The sequence below is a fragment of the Phyllopteryx taeniolatus genome, chromosome 12 (genome assembly GCF_024500385.1).
Source record: "Phyllopteryx taeniolatus isolate TA_2022b chromosome 12, UOR_Ptae_1.2, whole genome shotgun sequence".
Classification (NCBI taxonomy): domain Eukaryota; kingdom Metazoa; phylum Chordata; class Actinopteri; order Syngnathiformes; family Syngnathidae; genus Phyllopteryx; species Phyllopteryx taeniolatus.
Window position 1 is genome coordinate 15,382,821 of NC_084513.1, and position 27,982 is coordinate 15,410,802.

Consider the following 27,982-nt stretch of genomic DNA (forward strand, 5'->3'; position numbering starts at 1 on the left):
ACAAGAACTTTTTAATTCATATATCATGGCTCTCCCTCATGTAGCCAGTGTGCACTGCATTTATCATCTGACACAATTGCTTTGCCACCAAGCGTACCATTTTGTGCACATTTAATTCACTCTTGGAGAAGAAAGTAAGGGCCCCGTTGAAATGATCAGAAACGGTCTGTGTGAAACAATGGCTCGTTAATAAGCTGGGCCATGCTAGAGCGAGATCTACAGTGCAGCATGTGTCTGAAGTCACTGGACTGAAAATGTTAGCAGAGATAAGAAGCAGAGGGAGGACGAGGGGAATTGAGAATCCAGATGACAGCAAGGGTGAGAGGGCAGCACAGGCAGCGAGCAAGACAAAGAGAGTGCGATTGTAATGAAAAGGTTATAACAGGAGAGAGATAATTACTGAAACTGAGGGAGATGCCAAGTAATTTTAAGGCTTTCAATGAGTGTTGTTGGTCCAAACGGTGTGCCTATGTCCTGTTTTGATTACAGCAACATTTCCAGTCAGCAAAGATATACTGTACATTGATTAAGAAAGTTAAAAATGAAATATTAAAATGTTATTTGAAAAGCAGCCTATTCAGTTAATGATATTTTTTGGTGACATTTTGTCACAGTTGGGGAAATGTAAAAATACAACTCTTGTTTGATATAATTTGATTGTAGCTATTGTGGTGGCTGCTGGGGAAGAGTAATTACTTGAACTTCACGTTGAACTCGAACCAACTGGTAGGATGTTTTGTTTTTCTGCATGTCATGTCATTTTGCCCCACAGCTAACATGTGACGGACATTTTATTGTCAATAAGGGAAGAGAATGGAGCTGTTTTAAAAAATAAATAAAAATAAAATAAAAATTGTGTGCACCCTTTTAAAAATACAAATCACATAAGAGTAATTGTAGAATCACATGTATGTCATTTAATCATATCATAGGTCCATTTAAAGACATGCTCAATAATAATAATAATAATAAATTAAATGATGGCATTAAGGTGAATCAGTATCTCTTCACAGGCTCACAGCTTTCAAATAAAAACAAACCAATTGAACATTCAAGAACACAATTTCAAAATATCTACTGCACCAAAAGAAATAACCCGCTGCAAAAAAATATATCTACAAGACCATAGCGTAAACATGACGACAGCAAACGTTCAGTACATTTAAAAAGTTATTTACATCATAATATCTACAGTACAATAAGTGTTCCCTCAAACACATCTTGCAGGAGTTGCAGAGTGATTGAACACAGTGATTTTTTAAATCACTGAATTTGACTGTAGTAATCCAATATGCCACCAAATTCATCTGTGCAACAAAAATAATCTGTCAAATTACAAATATGAGCTAAAATGCAAAATGATGACAATACATTACATTACAAACATTGCGTATGGGAGGACGGAAATGTTCTCATTCTTTTTCAAAGCCCTTTTCCTGCAAAGATTAAACAGAGATGATAAAGACACGAGAGGAGACGTGAAACATAAAAGACAAAGAATAAGGAAGGACAACGGCGCGAATGTCACAAGTTGAACATATCCTGTTGTCCTTTCAATGCATTTGATGCTGAGGACCTACAAATCAAATTACATGTCACAAATCAACAGAAACACCTACACGTATCCTACACTCACAAGAATTTAGTAGGATTTTTGCACAAAAAGTAATGCTGCAGAATAGTAATTAATAGTAAACATGCATGTATTGTGTGATATGAAAAGATGTCAGGTTGTATTAATTGGCATGATGAAATAATGACATGATGGCAAAATATTGATTTTTCCTGGGTAAATTAGTAACATTTTCAGTATGTCGTGGTTGGGGTTTTTGGACAGGACTCACCACTTTTTGAAATTAGTCTAATATGACTGCTAAACTGTCACGAGAACACATGTCACATAGACACACTGACACAATGAAAACACAAAACAGTTCGACTAAGACACTCGTGCATGAAAGGGGTAACAGTGCACGTGTACCCCTCAAAGAAGTGCAAAGCCTGCCAAGATTAACACAACCACAACATACTGCATGTTGTGGCACTTCAGTATTATAGTCTTTGCAATCCTTCGTTTTATCTTATTAAAACATCTACAAGATGTAAACCCAAAATTGGTACAAGTTTAAATATATATATGTTTAGTTGAGCAATGGCTTCTTGTTTCATGGCCCAATAAGAAAGTAACAACTATAAAGCGAATACAAAGTTAAAATAAAACCATAAAAATGCTGCTTTCTGGATGTGCATCACAAGAAGACAGCACATAAGTCCCACACGAATACACACAGAGTCCAGTTCCAAACGTTAGAGGGCGCCCTTGCAATTCTTTCCATCTCGAGTCTCATCTAGAACCAAATTTCAATGTCATCACCACCATCGTGATGGGATTCGTGGTATTTATAAGAATTACGGTATTTACTCATGTATTTTCCAAAGAAAAACAAAAACAACAACAAAAACCATCACATAGTTACATTTACATACATTGGTAGAGAAACCCCCCTCACGTAGGCCAATATTTGGTACAATCCATCACTTGCCAAAGGGCTCGTGTGTCTGCACCAACACTGTAACACTTGACTTCATTACATGTTTGTTCACTGTTGTGTGTAGTCTGCCTTAACAGCACAACATGATCAGAGCAGTCAGTTTCCTTTTGGGGCCTGTAAAATACAGTAACAACCGCTGCTTGTGTGCTTGTGTAAAGACCTTTGCTGTGGTCTTAAACAGGGTCAGTGAATTTGAAGAAGAAAATCAAATAACAATGAGCAAAGAATATATTCACCCACAAAACCACATCTATCCATTTTCTACGGCGCTTGTCCTCATTAGGTTACAATTAACTGACTTCTGGCGAGAAGCTGCATTCGTTCATTTATAATTTAAATGAGTCAAAATAGGAACGATGGATTGGTTTCTGTCTATAAAAAAAAATTAGGCAATGATCTTTAGAACTTAAACGTAGGGGTGGGACTAAGATAATTAGTAAAATTAACTAATTAGAGGTTTTGTTTTGAATTACTCTAGATTAATCACATTTTAATTGTAAAAAAATATTTGTCCTATAAAGCAACATTTAAATGGGTTTTAGTGGACGACTATCAAATAATTGACACAGATGGGAATATTGTTAACTCTGGAAAAATGCATTTAATTGCATTCCAATTCAAACCAGTTGAAAAACCAGCAGAAATAACCCTGGCCAAAATTAAACAGACCTAAAGTTAAATTGACATTTTAGGACAGTTTTTTTTTCTTTTTCCAGAACAGTACAGGCATTAGCTTTAAATGGTTTCCGTGTGGCAGTTGAAATGTTGGATCACATGTCGCTGCCTATCTGTAGCACATTTTTCTTTTTTATCTTCTACCAGAGCAAGCCACTTTGCCAGTGAATTTCCCATCAGCCCTCGCTGTTTCAACCAATTCCTCCATTTTGGTAGCCAAGCTCTGATATGCGCGTCAGTGTAATCGGTGTACCGGGAAATCGTACACTGACAAAAGTTCCGTGTTATTTGGAAGACAATTGAGATAAAAATGCGTTAATTTTTTAACTAATTATTTTGTCTGTAATTAATCTATCATAATTATAGTGTTAAAGTCCCACCTCTACTTAAAAGATATTGGGATTAAAAAGGGTAGCCTTTTAGGAGTGGACGACAGTGTAGTGGTTCACTTGCCTGGTCACTCAGTAACGGAGAATGTCTGTATGTCTGTATATATGTACTTGTGATTGACTGGCAACCAATACATGCCATGTTTGCCTTTCGCTCAAAATCATCAGGAATGGGCTTCAGGTCCCCTGAACCAGGTAAGCGGTGAAGAAGATGGATGGATGTTTTCATTTGAGAAAGATAAGACTGAAAATGTACATATTTCTGCAATGGACTAGAGCTGGTTGGACTAACACAGCTACCAGTCAATAGATGTGATAAGAGCATAAGCTCTTACAGAGGGATTTATGATATATATATAAAAAAAGCAGGCAGTGAAAAGTGTTGTGTTCATCTTCCAGTGAGGAGACTTAACCTTCTCCTTGGGAAAGCTTTCAGCAAAGGCGACTTCTGAAGGTGGCAGGAGCTTCCTTAAAAGTCACTCAATATGACCTCCTTGGGCCAAAATCTAAAGTGCAGCAGACATAAATTAAAGCCGCACTTGGAAAGACCATGATTTTAATGGATGTCAGATAATATGACAGTTTTGTTGCAGGTTCTGATGCTATTTGTTTGATGATGAAAACAGGTGACAAGCTGACTTAAAATGCAGCTAAGTTCCTGTACTTCAGGTTCTATTTCGGCTTTAAATTAAAAGCCAAAGGCCATATGGACACAGCCTTGAACGTGCCAAACCACACTCAACGCGTTTTTGTAATTTAGTTTTTGGGAAGGATTTGTGCTTTTTCACACATCAGATACGAACTGTCGCTGCAGAGGGAGTTGTGAGGGGCACTTGAGAGCCACAGTCATAGTCAAGTTCAGCCATCCGGGAGCGGCTCATCATCCGACTGTGGGAGTACGCTCGTCGGTCTGTTTGCCTGTCCCTGAAACTGCGGATGTAGCTCTGTGGACAGACATATCACAGTGAAGTGAGGACACAACAGCCACATTAGATAAACATACAAAAAGATAATAATCCTTCGTTTAAGTTCCACATATTAAAAAAAAATGTTTATACATATTTTAAAGCTTTTAGAACCTCCACAGACTCTTATTAATTTTTTCCACACTCCTATTAACCTCTACCATACCCTTATAAACACTTTCTATATACTCCTAAATAACTTTTAAACTCTTAAACATACAGTAATGCACATTAGTACTGTACACTATGTACATTTTATTACTTGTAATATCTGTTCTAATATTTTTTTCATCTTTCTCTCTATTTATTCATTTATTATTTTTATTATTATTATACTTTTAATGTTTTAGGCTAGGAAGCGTTTATTTTACCAACCAAAAAATTACAGTGTGCACTCAAAATCCCGCGATATGGCAAATTATGCGTGATAAGAATATGAAAAAAAAAAAAATCTGCAATGAACTGAATCCACAATGGATGGACCACAATATAGCGAGGGAACACTGTACACGGAAAAGCTTCTATCAAGGCCAAACATCCGTGTGATAATGACCGCTGTCTTTTCTGGAACGTTCACAATAATGACCTAACAATAGCTCTCAGTAGAGCACAGAATACCACACCAAGGTTAAACTGTTTAAAAGTGAAAAATGTGAAGCACTAATTATTACTATTTTTTTGTGGTGAGTGGCAATTTTATATATCTATATTTTATAAATCCACTCAACTAGGGCTGGGATAATCCTGATAACAAACAAACTAACATATGGAAATCAAAAAAATATTGCTTTCCTTCAATATAAACTGAAAAATGGGTAAAAAAAAGAAAAAGAATCTAACTGAAAAAATGCTTTCTTTCTTGGTTTTTGAGTTACGTTGGCTTTGTGCCTTTTTTTCTTTGACACAGACACTTCGAGAATTCGATTTTGGTTGCCTGGCAACATCGTGGCGAAAACAACAAACAACTACTGTACGTCACTCTTCAATTATTTTTTTGGAACAGATGAAGTAACACATCTTTACAAATAACAAGGCTCTGACCGGTGAGAGCACATCTCCTTCAATGCGCTTTTTGGGGTTGGGCTTGCGATGGAAGCCTGGCTCAGTATGAGGGGGAGGGACTTTGGGGGTCTGCGTGCTTCGGTTTGGGTGATGAGGGTGAGACGTCCCCGGGTGGTGGTACTGCTGGTGGTGATGACCGTTGGCCTTTTGCTTTTGGCTGCTCTTCTGGTTTTGTTGTTTCTTCTTCTTGTTCTCATTCTCCTTTTTAAGCCTCTCTTCTCGCTGCCGGATGCGCATGAGCTGCACCCTCCTTTGTTGTCGACTCAAAACCACTAGAGCGAAAACGGAAGATAATCAGGAAGAAGGATGTTATTAATTTCCGGTGGAAGTGGACGTGAAAACGATAATAACACATTTTAAAAGCATTTAATTTCATAGTCTGTTAATAATCCCGCTAGAGAGCGTCACAGTTCGTAAAGACAACCGCAAACCTCTCCTCACTACAGCTTTCTGCTTAAATGATTGTGAATGTGTGTGTATTTCTGTAATGTTTTTCAAAGAAATTCTCATGAAAGCTGTCTTAAAAAAAAAAAAAATCCCAATTTTTCACATTTCATTGTTCAATGATATGATCCTTTTGTGTGGTTAAATGTGCTTCATGTTATGTGGGGATGCAATCCTCAGCCCCACTGAACATCCTGAAAATTATAGCGTGTCACTGAAACTGCGTGTGTTCTTCTTGTCCATTGTTTTGTTTGTCTTTGTGTAAGCGCACGGCTAACGAGGCACCATCTGCCAGAGAATCGCTTAATGAAACCCCCATTTTCTTTTCCTCAGCTCACCCTCTGTGGACCCCCTGGCCAAATGCCGCTCATTGTGTCTGTGTGTGCGTGTGTGTCTTTATGTGGACCAGTGGGAGAGGATAATGTTGACGAGAGACCTCACAAGTATGGAGAAATCAAAGAAAAACTGAAGAGGCAGACGAGCCACTTATGTTCAAACCGATTACTAGTGTGCTGCACGCAATTCAATAGCTGCCATGTGATTTTCCTCACTGGCCCACTTGAGTGCCCCGTTTACCCAGTATGCAGAAATTCAAACCCCTACCAACCCCCTCTTCACACCTGCTCCCTCTGCACCATCCCCCCATTCATCATTCTCTGCCATTGACAGACAGCATAAAAGGACCCAAATATAGCAATTCACTTTTTAAAATCCTACATAATGTTATAAATAAAACAGTATACTCTTTTTAAAATGAATAAATCATCTTCACTGTAGATATGATTCTTTCTGCCAAACATTTACTAAAGTTCCCTCGCTTCCTGAGCATTTCTTTGTTGTCATGAGCACGCATGTACACCGACAGCATACAACATTTTGAGTTGACCACTTGCACAAACACATGAGATCTATGTAACTGCCTGTACAAAAAAAAAAGAAAAAAGAAAAAAAAAGTTCACTTTTGATTGACACTGTCAGAGAGGTATTCATTTTAAAATATCAGTGCTGAGATTTTGTTTTCGTCGTCGGACTTCGAGTTTAAGTGCAAGCAGCCACAAGCCACCCCTTAGCTCCGCCTTTGGTCTTCATAGTAACACAAAGCCGTACTTGGGTGTTTTTCTTTTTGCTTATCCATCCCTGCACAAACCCACTTAATTTTTTTCTCAAAATTTTGATGTATCACTTCTTTGCATGTTTGCTTATCAGTGTGGAAGGGATTTATGAGAACTGGTCTCATTCCTATTAAGGAGTCATGTTTTCCCCAGGAATCTGTTGTGTAGTTTGAAAGCAACAATGACTCCACATCTATTTCCCTTTCACTTTTTTATTTTCCATAGCCTGACAAAGTTTGATCCCTCTTCCCTCACCCTCTGACTTGAAGCTATTATAGGCAATTGTTAAATCCTGCTTTTGAAAGTCAAGTGTGACATCGTCTTATCTGAAGTGAGTGCTAAATGAATGAATGAGCAAGAGACCTTATATGTCTGTGACTGTGTGCGAATGCCTGCCTTGTGAGTGTTGTGTGTTGGCGTAATTGCAGCATGCAATTGCGGGTGCCACTGTGCCATCTGTGTTGTGGTTGATTTCAGTACAGATAAAAAGCTATTTTCCTGAATAACGCACAAACACACACATGCACACATTATGTTCCCTTATTATGGTTATGATTTCAGAAGCAATTAAAGCGTTCAATGAAATTGCGACAAATGTGGATCTCTCAATAACACCGCAGCAGCTTGGGGCGACCTCATGTTGATACTTAACAAGATTTTTTTCTTATAATTCCATGTTCAAGTCTTGGTTTGTAACCATAGAACATAAAAATTTTAGGGAAAATAAAAGAGAGAACAAGAAAACAAGGATTGTACTGTTTTGCTGTAGAAATCTGTTTTTGTTTCATCCTTAGTTAGAAACAGCACAGTATTTAATGATTGCTACTTCATTAGCAATTGCATTTGGTATGATGCGATATATTTAACAATCCCCACCAAAGGTATTGAAACAGTAAGGTCAGTTCCTTTATTTTTAACTGAAAACATTTGGGCTTGACATACAATACAGTAAATGATACTCAACTGAGAAGAGCCCATTCATCATGTGAGCAAAAGTATTGGAACATGTGACTCAAATGTGTTTTTTTCTTTTTTTTCCCTTTTTTTTTTGCCCAAGAGGACCCATTATTTTGATTATTGAAAAATATATAGTGCTAAATGTCTATGATCAGTTTCAGATTTAGGTTTTACCTATGAAGACTACATTTAAACTAGTTCGAGATGTAACCAACATGAAAATCAAACTGTCTGGGCAAAAAAAACAAGCAATTGTAAAACTGAAACAAGATAGAAAATCAATCAGAAGCATGAACAAACACACACGCATGCACGCACACACTGGCTATAGCCAGTACAACCATTTGGAATGTGGTGAAAAAAAAAAACACACTAGTGTGCTAAGGAAAACATCAAACAGGAAGGTCAAGGAAAAGATCTGCAGTTGAAGACAATCAGTGGCGGTTTCTTGGGATGTGTCATATGTTAGGCCGCACAGGGCCACACATATGCGTTTTCTAAAAAAATTATATGTGAATTAGTTTTTTATTGGCATCATGAAATAAAAATCATTGCCGTTTGCAAGGGAATTTGCGCCCCCTTCATTCCATTATATTAGTAAATGTCATTCACAATAACATAGTGGTTGCGTACTCACCCTCCGTGTGAGAAAAACCTTCTGCTGTGACTTTCCACTGAATCAGCACTCCAAGCAGTGCCAGGACAGGCCACACCCCCATGATGACCCATGTGAACCAGCAGACCGGCTTCTTGGGTGCCACCTGTATTGATGACAATTACAATCTTAGCGTTTCATCAAGTCATTGGCACAGCCGATTAATTCATCTGATGCACAGACAACTTTTGTGGTTTATAATGTTGGAGGATTTGCCTGGACACCTCTTATTTGTGGTTGAACAAATTTTGGTACAAATAATCAGTCAATGTTAATTTCAAGACAGGATGCTATAACGTATATTATTATTTTGGGCTTCTTGAGCTTCTTTGCCACTTAACAAATGCATTTTTGTTTTTTTCTCAAACTGATTTGTATTTGCCACTAGTAAATTACACTTTCATGCAGTATGAGTAGCACTATATGGAAATCCTATTTCGCAGTGCTGCTTAAGCATTTAATTGCGAGATTGCAAATAGAGCTCACGAGTAGTATAAAATGATTAATATGTATAAGCCAAACAGTACAAACACTTACTGATTAATTAAATCAATAAAGCAATGTGCACGGAGTTGAAGAACAGTTGTACGTAAATCCGTTTGTGAAATTTATTGACAATAAGGAGGTTGCAGCATCGGCAGGCGTAACGATGGCCCTGAGGAAGCTTTAAAGCACCCCACTGCTTACATACTAGACTGGGGGTGGGTCTAATGATATTCCTGGACAAAGTGCAGTCTGACTGGCCAGTAAAAGACTGGATGATTCATGACGGGAAGCCTGTATGACCCCTCCGCCTGCTGCAGTATTTCCTAAGCACAGCAAATGTGTCTCGCTGCATCTCCAGCAAAGAAATGAAACACTCGACTGCACATTACCAGTGAGTCATCAAGCAGTATATTGTGCATGGACTGTGGGAGTGGTTGATAAAGACTTATTTTCCAAATCGCTCTCTCTGGTTTGATATCTGCTCATTACTGACAGATTTGAAAATCAAGTTTGCAGAGCTGCATGACTCCAACCTGAGTATGAGCGTTATCTTTAGTTCTCAGCCAAGCACTTTACTCCCAACCTAGAAAGAATAAATTGTATTTCTGTCTGTGTGTGCAATTAAAAGTTCATCCAGAAACACAAAGAAACCAACAAGAAGCACCTTGAGTCTCTCATAGACGTAGTGCACCATTGCGAACAGCTCTGTGAAGTAATCCACCGTGATTGTGATGACGGCCGAACCGAAAGTTGCGGTGGAGAAGGTCACGAAGCAACGCTGCCACTGAAGGGTGAGGACAGCAAACAGAGTCCCAGAACCCAGAAGGATTCCCAGAGGAACCCAGACTGTTCTTGGGTGGTAAAATTCCTCCATGACCTTAAAGAGAGTGAAAGGAAAGTTCAGAGATTTGATTACTGCACTGTACTATACTTAACACATTAACTTTTTTTTTTTTTCCTGTTCACATATACAAATATTTGAATGCATCTTGCATGTACAGTTAAACCTTCTTAGTCGTATGTCTCAAAAGTCGTAATTTAATCAACAAGTGTGTTTTATTTTTATGTCACAAAAATCTGGCATTTGAACAGTGGTGTGCAGATTTTTTTATGTCCACTGTAAATACATATAGTCTGGTTTTAAGAAGAGGAAAAGGGTCAATGGTTAAGCATTGCAGGTGGGGGAGTTGATGAAAGCTTTGCTTCTCATGGTGTTGAGGTGAACCGAGGGCACATAAGTTTAATGGAGGAGGCGGACCGGAGAGAGCGAAAGGAAGAGGCGATACGGAAAAGGTCGGGCAGATACGTAAGAGAAAGATTGTGAATTTCCATATCCAGTATGTACGGAAAAGGAGTTTAAATTGAATTTTGTACATAACTGGGAGCTAGTGGACTTGCAGCAAGATGGCGGTAATATGCTGCTGCTGAGGTGTTCTGATCATCAGACGGGCTGCAGAGATTGGACCCATTTTTTTCCTCTGCTTTTTTCTATTTTTTTTATGATGCAGGCAGAGAAGGGTGAGAAAAGTGTGATGACAACCATAGATCAAGAAATCGAACATGTGGCATTAGAACATGTGACATTAAAAAGTACAATATAAGCAATGCATACAACACTTTAAGCAAAACCTATAAAATGCCACCCTCTGCAAATACCTTCCTGTTCCCTCTCCATTACGTATCAATCAGGCCCCCTTCAAAGGGTGAGCAGTTTTACTTTGTCATTTCACTTTTACAAATGTATTTAATTTCATGCTACAGTTCTTATTAAGCTAACTTATTTATTATACAGTGGTGCCTTGGGTTTCAAGTGACCCGAATTACACATTTTTTTGGAGCCGTCGTTCGGCCGATATTTTGCTTTGATTTGTCAGCTAAAATGCAAGTGCTGTATAGTGGCAGTGAACTCGACGCACTTCACAACAAGCAGCAGTTTGTCAGATAGTGAATAATTCTTCAAAAAAGAGGCTTCAATCTGTTTAATACCACTCCCAGTTTAATTTGACTGTCAAACTAAATATAATGCAAAGATAATTAGACATTGTGAATGTAAAATAAACAAATACTGTAGCTTTGCCATTAGTCCATGTAGCTTAATGCTAACAAACAATGCAAAATGTCATAGACAGGCTAAAGGATAGCATTTACTGTATGTGGCGGTGTAAAAGCGCTTCAAGCAATGGAAATGTGAGCACAAACGGTGCATCAAGACATGTGCAGTAGAGAGTCAATATAACATTACTCATAGGCATATATTCTTTATCCTCTGCGAAAAACAACTACAATTACTGCAGCTTATTGAGTCGCAGTAGTTGTGAAACACTTCTTTGTCTGCGTCTGCATGGCTGTATTATACGCCCCCCCAGCGGACAAAGTCGTGCACATCAAAAGGAGCCGCAATGAATTCATCTCTATGCACAAACTGATTAATTGTTTACATTCTATTTAATTATGTTATTAATACATTATTTGTTAAAATTTTAATTCTATTGAGTGCTCTCTTTCTGATTAAAAACCACATTTTAAAACGTTTTGGTGTTTTTTTTTGGGAAGGCTGGAAAAGATTAATGAAATTTCCATTCATTTCAGTGGGGAAAAATACAGATGCTTTGAGTTACAGGCATGGTCACAGAACCAATTAAACTTGTAACTTAAAGCACCACTTTACTTACAGTCAACTTCTCTTTAAACTTGCATGATAGTTAGGAATGTAAAATGTTGCCGTACAGTTAATATTAGGTCCACCATTTTCAATGGTACAAACTATGTGGGAATTAGAACTTGGAAGTCAAGTGGCATTGACTGATTGTGTTCGACTTTGGGAGTTCCACTATACTTGTTAACATTCAATCTGGCTTGAACATCCTCACCACCAATGAAGCCACTCCAACCAACAGGCCCAGCAGCAGGCCCACCATGAACAGTCCGACACTGCGGACCAGCATTGTCACAAGGCCGCACAAAGTCCCAATACCGAGGCCGATGCCCACTGATGCCTCAATGCTGAGCTGAGTGTCCATCACCCTCTCCTTGTAGCACAGCATGAAGATGACCACAGACCCGAACATGAGGCCTGTGAGGAACAGGACGGCCTTGAAGCATCTGTAGCCTGTAAGGAGGTAGGAAGCACACTCAGATGTGAGGTTCAGATCAGCATGCAGACAAACTAACAAAATAAATACTGATGTATGATAATATAACCATGCCACACTCAGCACATAGAAATCAACAAGGTTATTTATATGGTTATCATTTACCTTAGCTACCTCCAACATACTTTTTGTTAGATTCCAAAAGGATTCCTGCATTGAAGCGCATGTTCAATAAAATCAGATCTCTCTGGAATATACACAGACTGTGTGGGTGGGCATAACCAGAATGATTTTTTTCTTCTTCATTTACAAATGGTCATTTACAAAAATTTAACTTCCAGGTACGGGCATGGCTTCGTCATGTGACCACTTAACCCACCAGCAACTAGTTTGTCAAGCAATCAACAAATGCTCCTTTAAGTTTCACTGCCAGTTAAAGCGATGTCTTGAAATAGTTTACCTCGCAAACATCTTGAAAGATTTGTAGTGGTGCTGCTCAATTTATTTCTATTAGGTCTTTAATGTTGCTAAAAGCAGTAGGATGTGGTGTTTGTGCAACAGCAATGATTCACAGCTTTTTTGGATTGTTTTCACACTTTCAAGTGAATAAATCCAGCAGACTGCATGACAAGTCCTTTGTTCTTTGTGGAGTTTTTGCTCAGCGCTTTCTTTGAACTAATTGGACAGCTATTAGAAACGGCTGGTGAGGCCTTCAAATTGCCTTTCAAACAAAGAGCCTCTCATTAGAGTATGGTGGAAAATCTGATAAAATTGTGAGTGTTTACATACAAATATGCGAATGATCATATCATAATAAAAGGTCATCCACATTCATTAGCCATCAGGCAAGCTGCTGCCCTTCTAATTTCCGTTTCCTTTGTCTCCTCGCGTGTATTTCTTGGCTTTGGGTCTTTGTACTTCCCACTGCATCATTTTAATGTTCTGTATTGTCATAAAAGCTATTACAGCTTTTGTGTTTGTGCTTATTAAAATGCAATTAAAATCTCTTTTTACTTTCTTCAACTCATGCCTTTCTCTGGATGGCTGGATTCAAGGGTACTCAACATTATATTATATTATGTGGTATTTTTGTAACCACATTGCACTGCTGAAAAATACTCATTACCAGACCAAAGATTGAGCTCCTCTTTGGTGACCGTAGTTTGTTTATTTTATGCACTCCTTGTAGATTTCCTTTTCCTCTGTCCACCTTTTGCAGAGCTTAAATCAACTTTAGATTTGTTGGCTCAGAGGCCATTTAAAATTGGTAATTTTTCTTTCATATTGTGGGATGTATAAACCCTGGCTTTTCTTGTCTTCTACCAGACAAATCCTTACATTGTGTTTGTCTTGCCTCTCATTGTGTCCTCACCTTTCGTTAATACCCCTCAAGGAATCAACCCCTCGATCCCATCTGTTCCTGTCAGCTTATGCCCTTTTATTTCTCCTGCTTTGTTCTGGCCTTTTGTCTCTCCACAATATCTCGGCTCTAACCTTCTTGATCTGAATTTACTCGCTGATTGATTTAATTACATGTCCTCGGTGACTGTGCACAACACATGATGAAGTGTGAAGACTACTGTATAATGAGATACAAGATCTGAATGACAAGCTTATACCTTTATGCAGGTAATACTCTTTAGAATAGTTGGGAGATGTTTTCAATTTATTTAGCTACAAGCGCGGGCCAATACATGCCGTCCTTTTGAACAGGAATGAGGAATTTCAAACTCATTGACTTTTCACACCAAAATTTCAGCCGGTTCATTGAGCTTCGCTGAGAAGCTTAACATTCAACATTCAAAACAAAATTAAACAAATATATGTGCACCAACTGGACACAACACTACGACTAGCATTGAGTAGAGGATGTTTTGTTACTGTATAGTAGATGATTATTGGAACAGAAGAATCTGAATATAATAAAATATCTCAACAGGTAACAAAACAAAGCCCCAGGCTTTGTCAATAATGCATATTAATAATTTTGGGTTATGTTTAGGTTAGGATTAGGGCTAAGGGTTAGGATTTAATAACCCTATCCCTAACCCTATGAGCACAACCATGTTACAAACGGTTGACCTGTGTGTCACGTACCAAAGAAGCAATAGACGATTCCAAACAGGCAGCTCATGGAGCAGACCACAGAGGGCACAATCTCATATCGCCTCTCTATCTCCTGGTCACATTTCAGCCCCAGCTCGGCCAGACCCAGCAGCTGGCTGGTGGAAGCCATGTCGACAGATGTGAGGGGAGCCAGCATTGACGGGAGGACTCTGCGGGTCAGGGATGGAGAGGTTGTTTGGGGGTGTTCTTTATCAGTGGGCCTCACCCATTGAGATGTGGGAAACTGCAAAAAAGAGGCAGGAGAAAGAGAGGTAAGAGATTATTGATCACATACTGGCAGCCCTCAGCTGGAGAGGTTTTGCCATAAGCACACTTTGATTTTGACAAAAACATCTTAGTTCTGCAACATTCCCAGGTGAAATAACTGCATTACTGCAGTGATTCCCAACCAGGGTGCCGTGGCACACTGTTTCATGATACGTCATGTCGTACCGCGGGAAATGATCCAATGTCACTTTGTCCGAAAATTATTTATTAATTACAAATATCTATGTTCATCTATCTATGCCACTGATATATAGTGACAAGCAGAGCAATTAAATTATCTTCCATTAGATGGCAGTCAGTACAATGAACCTGTGTATCCAGTTGCCTGTTTCAGCTAAATAGGCCCACATTTCATGTTAAGTCAATTTGTAAGTAAATTGAAATGAGATTTTTATTTGATGCAGTGCTTTGTGAATTTTCTAATGTACAATGGTACAATAAAGGGCGGCACGGTGGGCGACTGGTTAGAGCGTCAGCCTCACAGTTCTGAGGACCCGGGTTCAAGCCCCGGCCCCTCCTGTGTGGAGTTTGCATGTTCTCCCCGTGCCTGCGTGGGTTTTCTCCGGGTACTCCGGTTTCCTCCCACATCCCAAAAACATGCATGAATTGGAGACTCTAAATTGCCCGTAGGCATGACTGTGAGTGCGAATGGTTGTTTGTTCCTATGTGCCCTGCGATTGGCTGGCAACCAGTTCAGGGTGTACCCCGCCTCCTGCCCGATGACAGCTGGGATAGGCTCCAGCACGCCCGGGACCCTAGTGAGGAGAAGCGGCTCAGAAAATGGATGGATGGATGGATGGTACAATAAAGATTGCTGTGGCCATCTCGAGTGCACCATGGGCGGCCAAAGCTGCGTGCCAACGGCCCGCTGAATTTCAATGGAGGCAAAGGAGTGGAAAATTATTCTGGTGCGGCTGGCGGTCATTACGCCGGGGCGTAGAGGCTGCCTGGCTGCCACAGAGTGCCTCTCTGCGGCCCATTGCTGGGAAGGAACCGGGAGAGAAGGCAAATTTGATTAACAGCTGAATGTTCCGCGGGGAAGGTTTTTCAGAGTATTCAGCGACACGCCCACAGCTTCTGAAAGCTGAAAGAATGTCTTACTTCTTGACCATGTTGAAGCCTGATTTCAGAGACTTTTTTTTTTTTTAATTCATTCAAATTTGGCAGGCTTGTTAACAATACTGTTCTCTGTGGTGTGTCAAATTTACAAGACTTATTTTGGGTCATTTTACTGAACCTTTAGATTCAGGCTAAGTCAGTGAGTGAAACAAGATGAAACCTGGGATTGAACCATAGATCCAGCCTTTCTAGTCCAATATTCTTACATCTGTGTATAAATGTTATTAAATAATGTTAAACGATAAGATATGGCTATCATTTTAATATTTCACATGAATATGGATTTGTGCTATATTAGTGGACTGCTGACTGAGGACTCATTCACATTTGTCCATTTCCATTTGTCCTGCAAGTTCTTAGCGAGCATATTGCACACGCAACTTTATTTCTTCTGTGGAACGGTGGGCGACTGGTTAGCACATCTGCCTCACAGTTATGAGGACCGGGGTTCAAATCCCGCCCCCCACCTGTGTGGAGTTTGCATGTTCTCCCCGTTCCAGTGTGGGTTTTTCCGAGCACTCCAGTTTCCTCCCACATCCCAAAAAACATGCAGTGTAGGTTAATTGAAGACTCTAAATTGCCTGTAGGTGTGAATGTGAGTGTGAATGGTTGTTTGTTTATATGTGCCCTGCGATCAGCTGGGAACCAGTTCAGGGTGTACCCCGCCTTCTGCCCTAAAATAGCTGGGATGGGCTCCAGCACACCCACGACACTAGTGAGGATAAGCGGAAATGAAGATGGAAAGAATTTTATTTCTGCATTTATATAAGTTAATATACTGTTTATGTACTGTAATACTATATAACTTTTGCTGCTTCTAGAACTCAAATGACAGGTCTTTTCTGTCACTATTAATATGGAATTAACAGCATTATCAGAGGTTAAGATGAAGAACATTAATGTAACTGTGTTAGCAATGTGTGTACTAGTCTCTGATGGTGTAGTGGTACACTCGCCTGACTTTGGTGTGGGCAGCGTGAATTCAGTTCCCACTCAGTGACGGCGTGAATGTGAGTGCTAATGGTTGTCCGTGTCTATATGTGCCCTGCGACTGACTCGCGACGAGTTCAGGGTTTAGTCCGCCTTTCGCCCGAAGTCAGGTAGGATAGGCTCCAGCGCCCCGTGACCCTAACCAGGATAAGCGGTGGTGAAAATGGATGGATGGATAGCAATGTCTCTTGTGGGCAGTGTGTGCATGACTCAGAGCTAGAGCCGATTAGCATTAATACAGAGTTGGCAGAGGCAGTAGCTCGGTCTGTCAGGCTGTTGGCTTGGTTTAAGACTTGCTGTGGATTGGCTAGATCAGAAGCAGTAGATGCTGGTTTACTTCTAAAGGTGCCCTTGAGCAAGGCAAGAACACCTGATTGCCGTGGGCTGTGGCACAGTTGACACTGCGGCCTTTTGTGTCTTACACGTTATCTCAAAATGGTTGTTCATGTTATCCATTAATACACATGTTACATGATGTTGGATGAAACAATAGAAGACACATCAATCTATCTATGCAAGGTAAGCAAAGAACCTGCAGAAGAAAAGAAAAAACACTGAATAACAAAAAGGGGATGTATGTGACTAGATTAATTTGTACCAGATGGGGTGTATTTTGATTTATCCAACTAAGATTTTCAGGCTGCTGATGATCTACTTGTGTGTCTCGCTTACAGCCATTCCACAGATTCAGCAATATTGGAAAATAGGATAAGTGCTATACAAAATCGGTGGTCCATTGGTTAGAGCGTCTGTCTCACAGTTCTGAGGACCGTGGTTCAATCCTGCCTGCGTGGAGTTTGCATGATTCTCCCTGTGCCTGTGTGGGTTTTCTCCGGGCACTCCGGTTTCCTCCCACATCCCAAAAACATGCATGGTAGGTTTATTGAAGTCTCTAAATTGCCCGTAGGTGTGAATGTGAGTGCGAATGGTTGTTTGTTTATGTGTGCCCTGCGATTGGCTGGCAACCAGTTTAGGGTGTACCCCGCCTCCTGCCCGATGATAGCTGGGAGAGGCTCCAGCACGCCCGCGACCCTATTGAGGAGAAGCGGCTCAGAAAATGGATGGGATGGATGCTATACAAAAAGAAGCGATGGATAAATGATTTCTCAGTCTAATGACTCTCACTATCTAGCATCTCTAAAATAACGATTTGGGATGATATGACCTTTAGATATTTTTTTTTTTGGTGGTAAAATGCATGTAAAACAATATACAGAATACACGGAGTGAACATGTAATTTGTTGACTATAAGGGCTAATAACAAAAATAAATGTAATTAATTTAAGTAAAAAAATTGTCACAAATGCCTATGGCTGTTTTTGAAAAAAAAAAACATAATAATAATAATTAAAAGAAGAGGTCCGAACCCAAAAATAAGAGTTACCTCATAAAGTGGCTGGTGAGTACACAATATGCTATCCTGAGGAGAGCTTACTTTGCAGTCATCTTCCCTGAATGTGATGGAAAATGAAAATTTGCAACTACAGATTATTTTACCCTGACATCAATGATAAGAAGAGGAAGTGGAAGTTATTCAAAGTCACCAAAAGTCTCTGTACCTCTGTTGAGGTCAATACATGTTTTAATTATACATTACAGTAAATGTATCTTGTAGTCTAAAGCATGGCCTTGATGAAAAGAGCTTGACGGTTCTTTTCCTGACCTTTTCCACACATTTTGACCAGTGTGACAACAAATGTGGTTGAGTTCTCTCGAGCAATTATTGACACATCAGCCTGATGAATTCACATGCGGCGTTGTCATGAAGACGAAGACGCAATTAGAGGAAAGCCTGCGCTTAAGGGCCAGAATCAGGGACCTGATTAAACAACACTTCATTGGATTATGTCACATCCTCCCTGTTCCCATAACAACCTGCAGCAATATAAGGACCCCGCTAATTTAAAGGAGGGGAGTGTCGTCTCTAAGGAAACGTGCTCTAAGAAAAGAACCATCCTCGAGTGGTTGCGCTTTGAGACCCCTGGTGGCAAATAACCCTGACCTCTGACACTTGCCATCTAGTGTTTCTTGATAATTTGCCAAAATGTACTGGAACACACTTAGCCATATCAACATTTGTGCTAGACTCAATTGCCTAAAAGATATATTTAATACATACGGTACTGGTCCAGATTTGAAAAGTGCTGTTTCACATTCGTCTACCGTATTGCCTCATAAATCTTGATAGATACGTAGCAACGTTTTAATGAGGTCTAACCTCTTCTAAACCGTGCACTAAGGTGGAACTGGATGGACTCAACTGTGTATGCTTTCAGCCTCCTCAACTCTTTGGAGAGCAGCCAAAATTATCATGGGATGTGCTTAGCCCTAAAGACATGGGTGGAGACATCGCACCGTCGAGCAAGAGAACAGAGCTTAATCAAATCTCAACATTTGTTAGACGTAGAATTAAGCAGCTACAGTGGCTGAAACGAGGTAAAGAAACATACAAGGTTAAAAATAATAATGAAGTACTGGAATAAGATCATACATGTCAAATGAATAATCCAAAAGGAAAACATAACCTATAATCATCACCTGTGACAGTGCCAAAACACGACTGGTTTCTCTAGTTGATGAACAGCAATAATGCCACTGAAGCTATAGGGGTATGTTCATGTGACAAACTAGTAAATGGTCTTTCATTTTTGTTTGTTTTATACACAGACAACAACATGCTTTGGGGGCTGTTTTTCTTCAGATGGAACTGGCGCCTTAGACAAGGTGAAACGAACTGAAATATTAGTTACTGTCTGCACAAAACCTTCAGACCTCTGCTATGAAGCAAAAAATGAAAATAAATAAATAAAAAACTCACCAAAAAGAAAAAAAAAGGAAAAGCCTCCTAGAACAACTGAAATTTGCTTTGGGTGATCAAACTCTCATTTAATGTGTTTAAATATGATTGGTTAATTCTGAACAAAGCCACATCCCCAGTTATAAGAGGTTGTGCACACTTGTGTAATCACACTATTTCAGTTGGTTATCTTTATTCTCAAAAAGATGATTTTTTTTTTTTTTAGTAGTACAGGTTACAGGTCACATTAATGGTGGAAGAGGTTTTGAAATGAACAGGGGTGTGTAGACTTTTCATATCCACAGTACATGGAAACCGTAGTGCTATCATTTAAAAAAAATTTGATATTTTTTTCAAATATTTGCTTCAAAAATACTGTTGGAATAAGCAAAACAAAGTTAAACCGGGCGGCACGGTGGACGACTGGTTAGCGCGTCAGCCTCACAGTTCTGAGGACCCGGGTTCAATCCCCGGCCCCGCCTGTGTGGAGTTTGCATGTTCTCCCTGTACCTGTGTGGGTTTTCTCCGGGCACTCCGGTTTCCTCCCACATCCCAAAAACATGCATTAATTGGAGATTCTAAATTGCCCGTAGGTGTGACTGTGAGTGTGAATGTTTGTTTGTTTGTATGTGCCCTGTGATTGGCTGGCAACCAGTTCAGGGTGTACCCCGCCTCCTGCCCGATGACAGCTGGGATAGGCTCCAGCACGCCCGCGACCCTAGTGAGGAGAAGCGGCTCAGAAAATGGATGGATGGATGGAAGTTAAACCGACACCGTTTAACACGAAATCCTTTTTTGGTTAAAAATGATCTCACATAAACTTATCCTTACTGAGGCGACTGCATGAAAATAAATGTAAATGTTCTCTTTATTGCTAAACATAACATCAGGTTAAGGTTTCCTGCTGCTTTCTTGGCAGTTGTTCTTAAGAGCTCTTGTACAGAGAGACGCTGCAGTGTTACCAAGATTTCAAAGACTGTTTTGAAACCTTGCTTTTTCTCTCAGCTGGAGGAAACACAAAATTGGAGTACAGTCTGTTGGACACAAATCAGAGCTGTTTCATTGCTTGCATGCTTCTGTCAGGTCAAAAATGTAATCGCTGTCAGTTTGATAACCTTTTGGCTTGTTCAAGTTTGGTACTCTATTTGAGGTTTTTATTTTTTTTTCATTTTCCGATCCAATTCAGTAGCCTGACAATATAGCAGTTCTCATCTATTCTTCCTAGTACCACTTTCAATTCATTCGTGTGCCTTGATTTTATATGTCAGCTGTACAGTGTGGCATTGGCTCTCTGACACTTTATTAGTTATGTTTACTGGAGTTTGCCTGTTGTAAGATAAAATCATCTGACATGCGTATAAGAAAATATGCAGCTCCTCTTACAATAATGTGTTCTTTCATACAGTAAATAAATGATGTGCAAAAAGATAGCACCATCATGCCAAATTTGTTCTATATAGAACTTGCTGTCCTCACATACGAATTTCTTACAATCTTGGTGTGTCTTCACTGTCAGAGTATAATGAGGTTATATCTGTGGCTGATAAATTAAAATGAAAACTAAACATAGGCTGCACCTTTCTATTTCAGTGCAATTTGCACCCTGTGACGTGGTGTACCTGCTGGATTGGTGCTGCATTTCAATTTTTGGGGCTGTGTAAAGGGCGGTAGATGTACACTTAGCTGGTGAACAGTTGTCAAAGTCAGTTGGTGTTCAGCTTTTAGATGGAGATGCGAGTATTTTAAAAAAAGTAAAAGACATGCCAATAAAATCGTGCAAACAACATTGTGAAAATGGCCTGGTCAATTTTAGTTAAAGTGTTTTGTATTTTAGTAATGTGATAACAAATGTGTATATTATCCAATTTTAAAGACTTACAGTCACTCAATTGAAAGCCTAACACTTGTAATCACTTCCTTTGGAAATATGATGATGCACTCCAAAGCTGCAAGAGCCATTCATCATAATTGGAGTAGGCTGCAGCATGATGGAGATTTAGGTAAACTAAAGTGAAATGTTGTAGGTAAACCTACTTAATACCACTAAATCTATTACTAAGATATTTAGCCTGTTTCCTTCCTGAGGTCAACAGGGTGCAAGAGACAATCGCTGGATTGCACAGGAAAAAAGAACATGTGCATATTGTATTTTGGCAAAAATAGCTTACCCCCATGTCAAATCGTCCATATGTCCGACAGAAGGGCCACAGTGAACGTTTAAATGTAAAAATATGCTTGAGGAAGTGACAGCGTGCTGAGCAGCGAATGATGTCACACTCCCTCTGTTTGTCAGCGTAATCCAATTGTCTCTTTACTTTTTGAGCACTAGACCAATGACACAAGCCTTAATGCATGTAAGTCTGTCACGTGGAACTATCAATATGAGATTCTCTAAAAATAAAATAAAGCTCTAGCCACTGGGTCAGGCAAGCTTTAAGTGTGTTGACGAATGAACATTAATTTGGACTCAGAATAACATCATTCCCCTCGAACTATTCCTGAAGGAGTTGAGATGGTTTTTGCTTTGTTAGATGCTTTTGCAAATTCATGAGTAGCCGTTCGCAGTGCGCTGTCAAAAGATGTGGAGTGGGCGCATGTGTTTTAATGACTTGCGTATTGATCATGCTGAAACCAGCAAGAAACACATTTCTCAAAGCACATCCAGCTAATACGTCGCAGTGTGGTGTGAACATGACAAACTAGTGTCAGCTAATGGAAACCCAAAAGCCATCTTTCATTATTCTCCAGTAATTAATATTGGAACTCGGTTTTCTACAAAAGGATTGCCGCTCAAAGGTGGTGAAGAGTGCATCCATATGCATGTGGCAGTAACACCGTTGCTGATGTCATGATGACTAACAAGATGACTGAGTTCCATCAAGCCCATCTGTCACTGGGGAGACGACTGTGCATGTGTGTGTGTGTGTGTGTAATTATGTATATTAAAAAAAGTAAGTCAGTAAACTGGGAAGTTACCATCCTCGTTAAGCAAGAATGGAAAAATATCTTCTTGCAACATTAAGATTCATTTCCGCATCATGATTCCCATCAACAACAACAACAAAACTTAGTTGGACTCTTCCAGTGAGGATTAACAGGATTCCAATCATCTTTGTTTTGCAGATTAACCTTGTTCCATGTTTTCTGTTAAATTTGATTGCAACCATGCCATCTTCAACATGGTTTCAATTTGTTGCTCTTTTAGTCAGACATATGTTTAGGGTCCATTGTATCGAAACAAGAATACACTCTTTGCTTTACTTATTTGCTGCTATGTGCTCATTTGCATCGGTACGTTGAACTCTTACACTTAGTGTGGACTACAGGAAAGGACATCTTTAGAGGCTATAATATTGTTATACGCCCTGTAGCCTCACAGAGTTATGTGCATTGTCTGCAGACTCTTCCGTTTGGATCCCGTAAAATATGCCTAAATGCACTGGAACGGTCTCAACTTTGGTCATGTGTCTGTTTAGGTCATTAAGTTTAAATGCAGATGGGTGATTTGTATGGAAGCTACAACAGCATTAACTTTCTCCTCACACTCTCTCTGCTCCCCCTTTTGTGCTACAAATCTATTGAGATTGCGAGTGACCTATGGCAGCATCCGCCCACGTCAAAGCACATTCACTCAAAACACAGTACATGCAGCTTGTTATGCATGTAAAAAAAAATGTCAACACAAAGGTACAGAAGCTAATAGAAAATGCTCTCGGTCGGGTGCAGCCTGGGACCACCTTAAGTGATTTGATAGTATTAGATTAGTAGTAGATTTGAGTATGTGTGTGCAGTGTTGGTGGTCTCAAGAGTGATCCCTCTGTAAGTCCTGGTCATACTGTAGCTAGAAGGCTCAAGGTGAGGCATCAGGGGGCTGAAGAGGCTTTCTGGCAGATTAGTTCATTCTCTATCTTTCGACGTCATCCACAGGCATTGACGGCAGCTTTCAAGCACTCCTTCTCATAGAACACCGGACCTAATTTGTCTCTGGTTCAAAGCAGATCGATATTCCTGTCCCCCTAATGTCCCTAATGCGCTGATTTTGCACACTCAAAATGCAGAAAAGGTACAACTTGCAGTGTTATGACCACTAAGAAGTCAGTATTTTGCCACTTTCTTCCTCAAACTGTGGACATACAGTTGTTAAAATGTTAGAGCGCAAACCCCGGCCAGGTTTAAACATGTCACATTTTAAATAAATGACATAAACAAGAGTCTACGATCTGAAAAGCTAGTTTGATCAGTGAGCTCTTGATATTTTACAATTTTGAAAAGCAATGAGGAATTTCAAACTAAAATTACCGTTAGTAAAGTTAATAGTAGTGGTAGCAGTAAAGTTAGAAATGAATATAGCACAACATTCAACCAGTAAAAAAATATATTTTTTTCTATTCAGGATTTTAAGTGATTATAATTTCATAATCTTAGTCAAAAAATAACGTGCTTTACTATGTTTTATTTTGTGTAACACGGTAAATAGAAAAAATTATGGAATTTAATTTTAGCATAAAAATATTTCATTTAAAGAGGTGCTACATATGCTGCATTTAATGATTTTGGAAAATACCAATGCTGTTCATTTAGGGCAGCTGCAGCATAAACCTTACATTGGGTGTTGGTCGAGTAAAATTGTTACGCACTGTACATACACTATTATTATCAAGAGATAGACTGAATTTATATACAGCTTGCCGACTATGTGGGATGTAATATTCAAATTCACAAGTACAAGAAAGCATTACCAGTATGCTAAAGTAAAAAATAATATTTCATACGCTTTTCTTCAGTAGAAAATGAATGTGCAATTGCTAGCAGGCTTGATTTGGGAGACTTCGATCTATGCGTTTGAAAAAGTACATGACGGCTAATAAATTTTCCTCTCCTCCCTAAACACTGGCAAATAGTGTTTGCATCCGCGATTTACTGTAGATGTTGCCAGTTTCCGCAGATGCACTTACTAATATGGGGACGGGCCTTGCTACAAAGCATGATGATAGGAAACTAATGTCCACGCAAGCCGCGCTGCCTGAGGGTGAATGCACACTGTGAGTCACATCTGATGCTGTTCCCAATACAGGAACGGTGGACAGGTCGCCGTATATTTCACATGATCAGACAGAATGTACTGTTTGTCTGGTTTATGTTTGTGTACATGTGTGTAAATGCGTATGAGAATATTCCAATAGGAAGGACAACTCTGGTGTCTATTAATGGGATTAGGATTGACTTTCTTTCCCACAATCATCCTTTCTGTTACTCGCCTAGTGCTTTGAATTCCCATTCTAGCCATCGTTTTGTCCTGCTCTCGTTTGAACTGTGCTCCTCTTGCATCGCCATTGCAATTTTTTTTCCCTCGCTCATCCTTATTTCCCTGCAGTTTGGAATGAAATGAGCCCTGCTGCAAACCAACTTTGACAAAGACATCCATGTAGACATTTTTTTGCTCACTGCTCAGTACTGAGAATAATAGTTTTTTGGGCTTATGCTATCCAAACTTACATAACCCATCTCCTCTCTACTGTGCGCCGAATAGATGCAGACAGTCCATTGATTGCGTGTCTGTGAATAAATACTGTATAAAATAAAGCCATTTTTCAAATAATTAAAAACCAACTAAAGGTTGTGAGGCTGAAAGAGCTTTCCGCTGGATTTCTGCGTAATATTTTCTTGTGATTTCTGAGAACAGCTAATCCTCTCTAGATGGTTCGCACTGTTTTTTTTTCTTTCAGCAGCTGCAATGGAAAATGCTGGCAAGAAATATAATTTTTGACTTCTGTCCAAACTGTTCATCAAACTCGGAGCTTGTCACTTTGTCCAAGGTCTGAGGAAGACTGCTTGTCTGTTGATTACAGTTAGATAAGAGCATTGCACCATATGGAGCATCGCTCAAAAAGATTTCAATGGACTTTTAAAAGATGGATCTTTAAATACAATAAATGCACTGTACTTTATACCCTTACGTTCTAATACCTCCCATTACCGCATTTGCACTGCCAATTTTTGCATGCAGAACTGCCCACGATCATCTTCACACCATCATTTTCACATTACTTGAATGTAAAGCTACATTTAAATACCAACTCCCATTTAAACACTATATAATAACTTACTTTAGCACTCTCTGTGTTATCTACTGAGAAAAACACATCTCATGTTACTTGTAAATACTGTATTCCCTTTGGGTTTTTCTTCAGTGTCCTTTCTGCAAATAATGGAATTCTGAATGTATCATTGTTACGTTGTGATCAGATATTTTTAGCTTGATTTTGTCATAAATCAAGCCCATTTGAATGCACCTCTTAAGATTTGGTTTAGGTGCACCATCACTGTCAAAGCGTCTCGGTTTTTTCCTCACTGCCTTAACTAAATCAACATTAACTTTCAAAGTGGATTTAACTGGCAAATATGTTATGTTATATCTATCACTAATCTTCTAAATGGATTCATAACTGGAGAGTGTCGATCCTCAACTATACTGCTAACCATTTGCTTTCAACAGAGATTTTCTGTAATGCAATAACACCTAAAAACATTACTGCAATGATGTATTGGCTAATTTGACTTGGTTTTTAAGTTTGGATGGCTGTCTCAACTTGATAGAGGAGCTGTTAAAATACAGAAATGAAAATGTCCCTGTAAAAAGTTGTGCTTTACATGATGCTGCTGAGAAGGTGAAGGGACCAACAGAGCGCAGATCATCAAATTCAATCTAAAGTTGGACTTAATAGACCGCAGACCTCCGTCATGGCCAAACGAAATCTGGATCCATGACAAAATGTACACCTCATTGATACCCACCTCAGAAAGTTTTAGAAATATGTATTTAGTATTTGTTGTTTTTTCTTTTTTTTGCAGCACCAACGTTTAAATTTGGGCAAGTGTGTTTAGCATAATTGGTTAGTTTTATTTACACTTCTGAGGCTGCTTCAGTTTCAACTACACATACAAATAACAATTATTGTCGTAATAGATTAAACTATTATTTTTTTTCCATAAAATATGATTCAGTTATTGGTTTGGTCTGTAACATGTCAGAAAATAGGCAAAAATAAATAAATAAATGCTGGTCATTGTTTTCCAACGTAAAAGCAGATGTCTGATTTCATGTAGGACTGCAGAAATATTAGAATATTTACTTTTAAGAGGATAAACTAAGATGATTTGGAAAATTTTAAGTTAAACAATGGCTCAAAATGATTAATCAGTGACTATATTATTAGCTGTCGAGTAAGTTGATAATCGATTAGTTGCCGATTAAGCGATGAATTGTTTCACCTCTCATTTTGAACATGTTTCAAACTCAGTTGCGTAAAAACCCCAGATATTATCAATATTAACAAAACAGATTGGATAGATAGATAGATAGATAGATAGATAGATAGACAGATAGACAGATAGATAGATAGATAGATAGATAGATAGATAGATAGATAGATAGATAGTGTTTACACTCTGTAAACCCAATTACAGTCTGTATATGTATAAAGGTATCAAATTCATTTTTTTTCTGATTATTAATTGTTAGACACAGTGTGCCAGTAATCACATTTGACAGCATACCAAAAATTCCCGAATGAAAACAACAGAAGGCAAACAATAGCAAATAGATGACACAGAGTGAGTCTCATTTTCAAACACACACACAAACAAACATACACACAAACACGCACACACGAACACGTTACAACAATGATGGATGCTAACCAACATGCGAGTCTGTCTTTTTGGAACTCATTTGAATAATTAGGAAATGTAGCCTTGTTAGAAATCTGGTTGGTGTTGCGTGCGCCATGCTTGCTTGTCAGAACAAAGAAAACTCACCTAATCAAAAAACATAGTCGAGCGTTTCTTGCATTGTCCATGAAAGAGAACCAACGGGAGAATCATCCTCGTCTTCTTGGTCAGCTTGAAAATGACCCCATTTCACCCCCACTGCATGCATGCATGCCAACCCGGAGAAGAACAACTCCAGGAAAACGTCACACGGCTCTCAACTCCTCTCATCCACACGTGTAATATTGTGTCTGTCCACTCGAAAACGCCTCATGCAGTATTGATCGCCCATAATAGTCCAGGAAATGGAATTAAAAAACCGCAAAGCACCCCTCTTTTCCCCCTGTGTTTACATCCTGCTCCCTCCTCTTAAAGCACTCTCTATGTGCTTTCTTTGTTGTCAGTGTCTCATCGTGCAGGACGGGTCAAACCATTCCACGGTACTAGAGGGGAGTGCAGGAGTTGTCGAGGGAAGAGATCCATTTCATTACGGGAGCAACGAATGGGCTTGGTGACTCGTGG

At 39.3% G+C, this 27,982-nt stretch overlaps 1 protein-coding gene across 2 annotated transcripts; it reads right to left on the bottom strand.

The window, feature by feature from the left end:
- Positions 1 to 894: 894 nt before the first annotated feature.
- tmem198a (transmembrane protein 198a) lies at positions 895 to 27,962 on the bottom strand. 2 transcript variants are annotated; one of them, XM_061791522.1, is made up of 7 exons: positions 27,509 to 27,962; positions 14,487 to 14,739; positions 12,168 to 12,406; positions 9,962 to 10,174; positions 8,794 to 8,917; positions 5,623 to 5,915; positions 895 to 4,560 (listed from the first exon to the last, which is right to left on the bottom strand). In XM_061791522.1, the coding sequence occupies exons 2-7, from the start codon at positions 14,650 to 14,652 to the stop codon at positions 4,408 to 4,410; spliced, it is 1,188 nt and encodes a 395-aa protein (XP_061647506.1). In that variant the 5' UTR covers positions 14,653 to 14,739; positions 27,509 to 27,962; the 3' UTR covers positions 895 to 4,407. The 2 variants fall into 2 exon arrangements, with proteins under 2 accessions (XP_061647506.1, XP_061647505.1); XM_061791521.1 differs by lacking the exon at positions 27,509 to 27,962 and adding an exon at positions 21,859 to 22,081.
- Positions 27,963 to 27,982: the final 20 nt, after the last annotated feature.

Coding starts and splice junctions, on each gene's coding strand:
- tmem198a (XM_061791521.1), bottom strand. Junction 12,407..14,486: donor AATCGTCTATTGCTTCTTTG/GTACGTGACACA, acceptor ACCTCCTTACAG/GCTACAGATGCTTCAAGGCC. Junction 10,175..12,167: donor TTGGAGTGGCTTCATTGGTG/GTGAGGATGTTC, acceptor ACTCTCTTTAAG/GTCATGGAGGAATTTTACCA.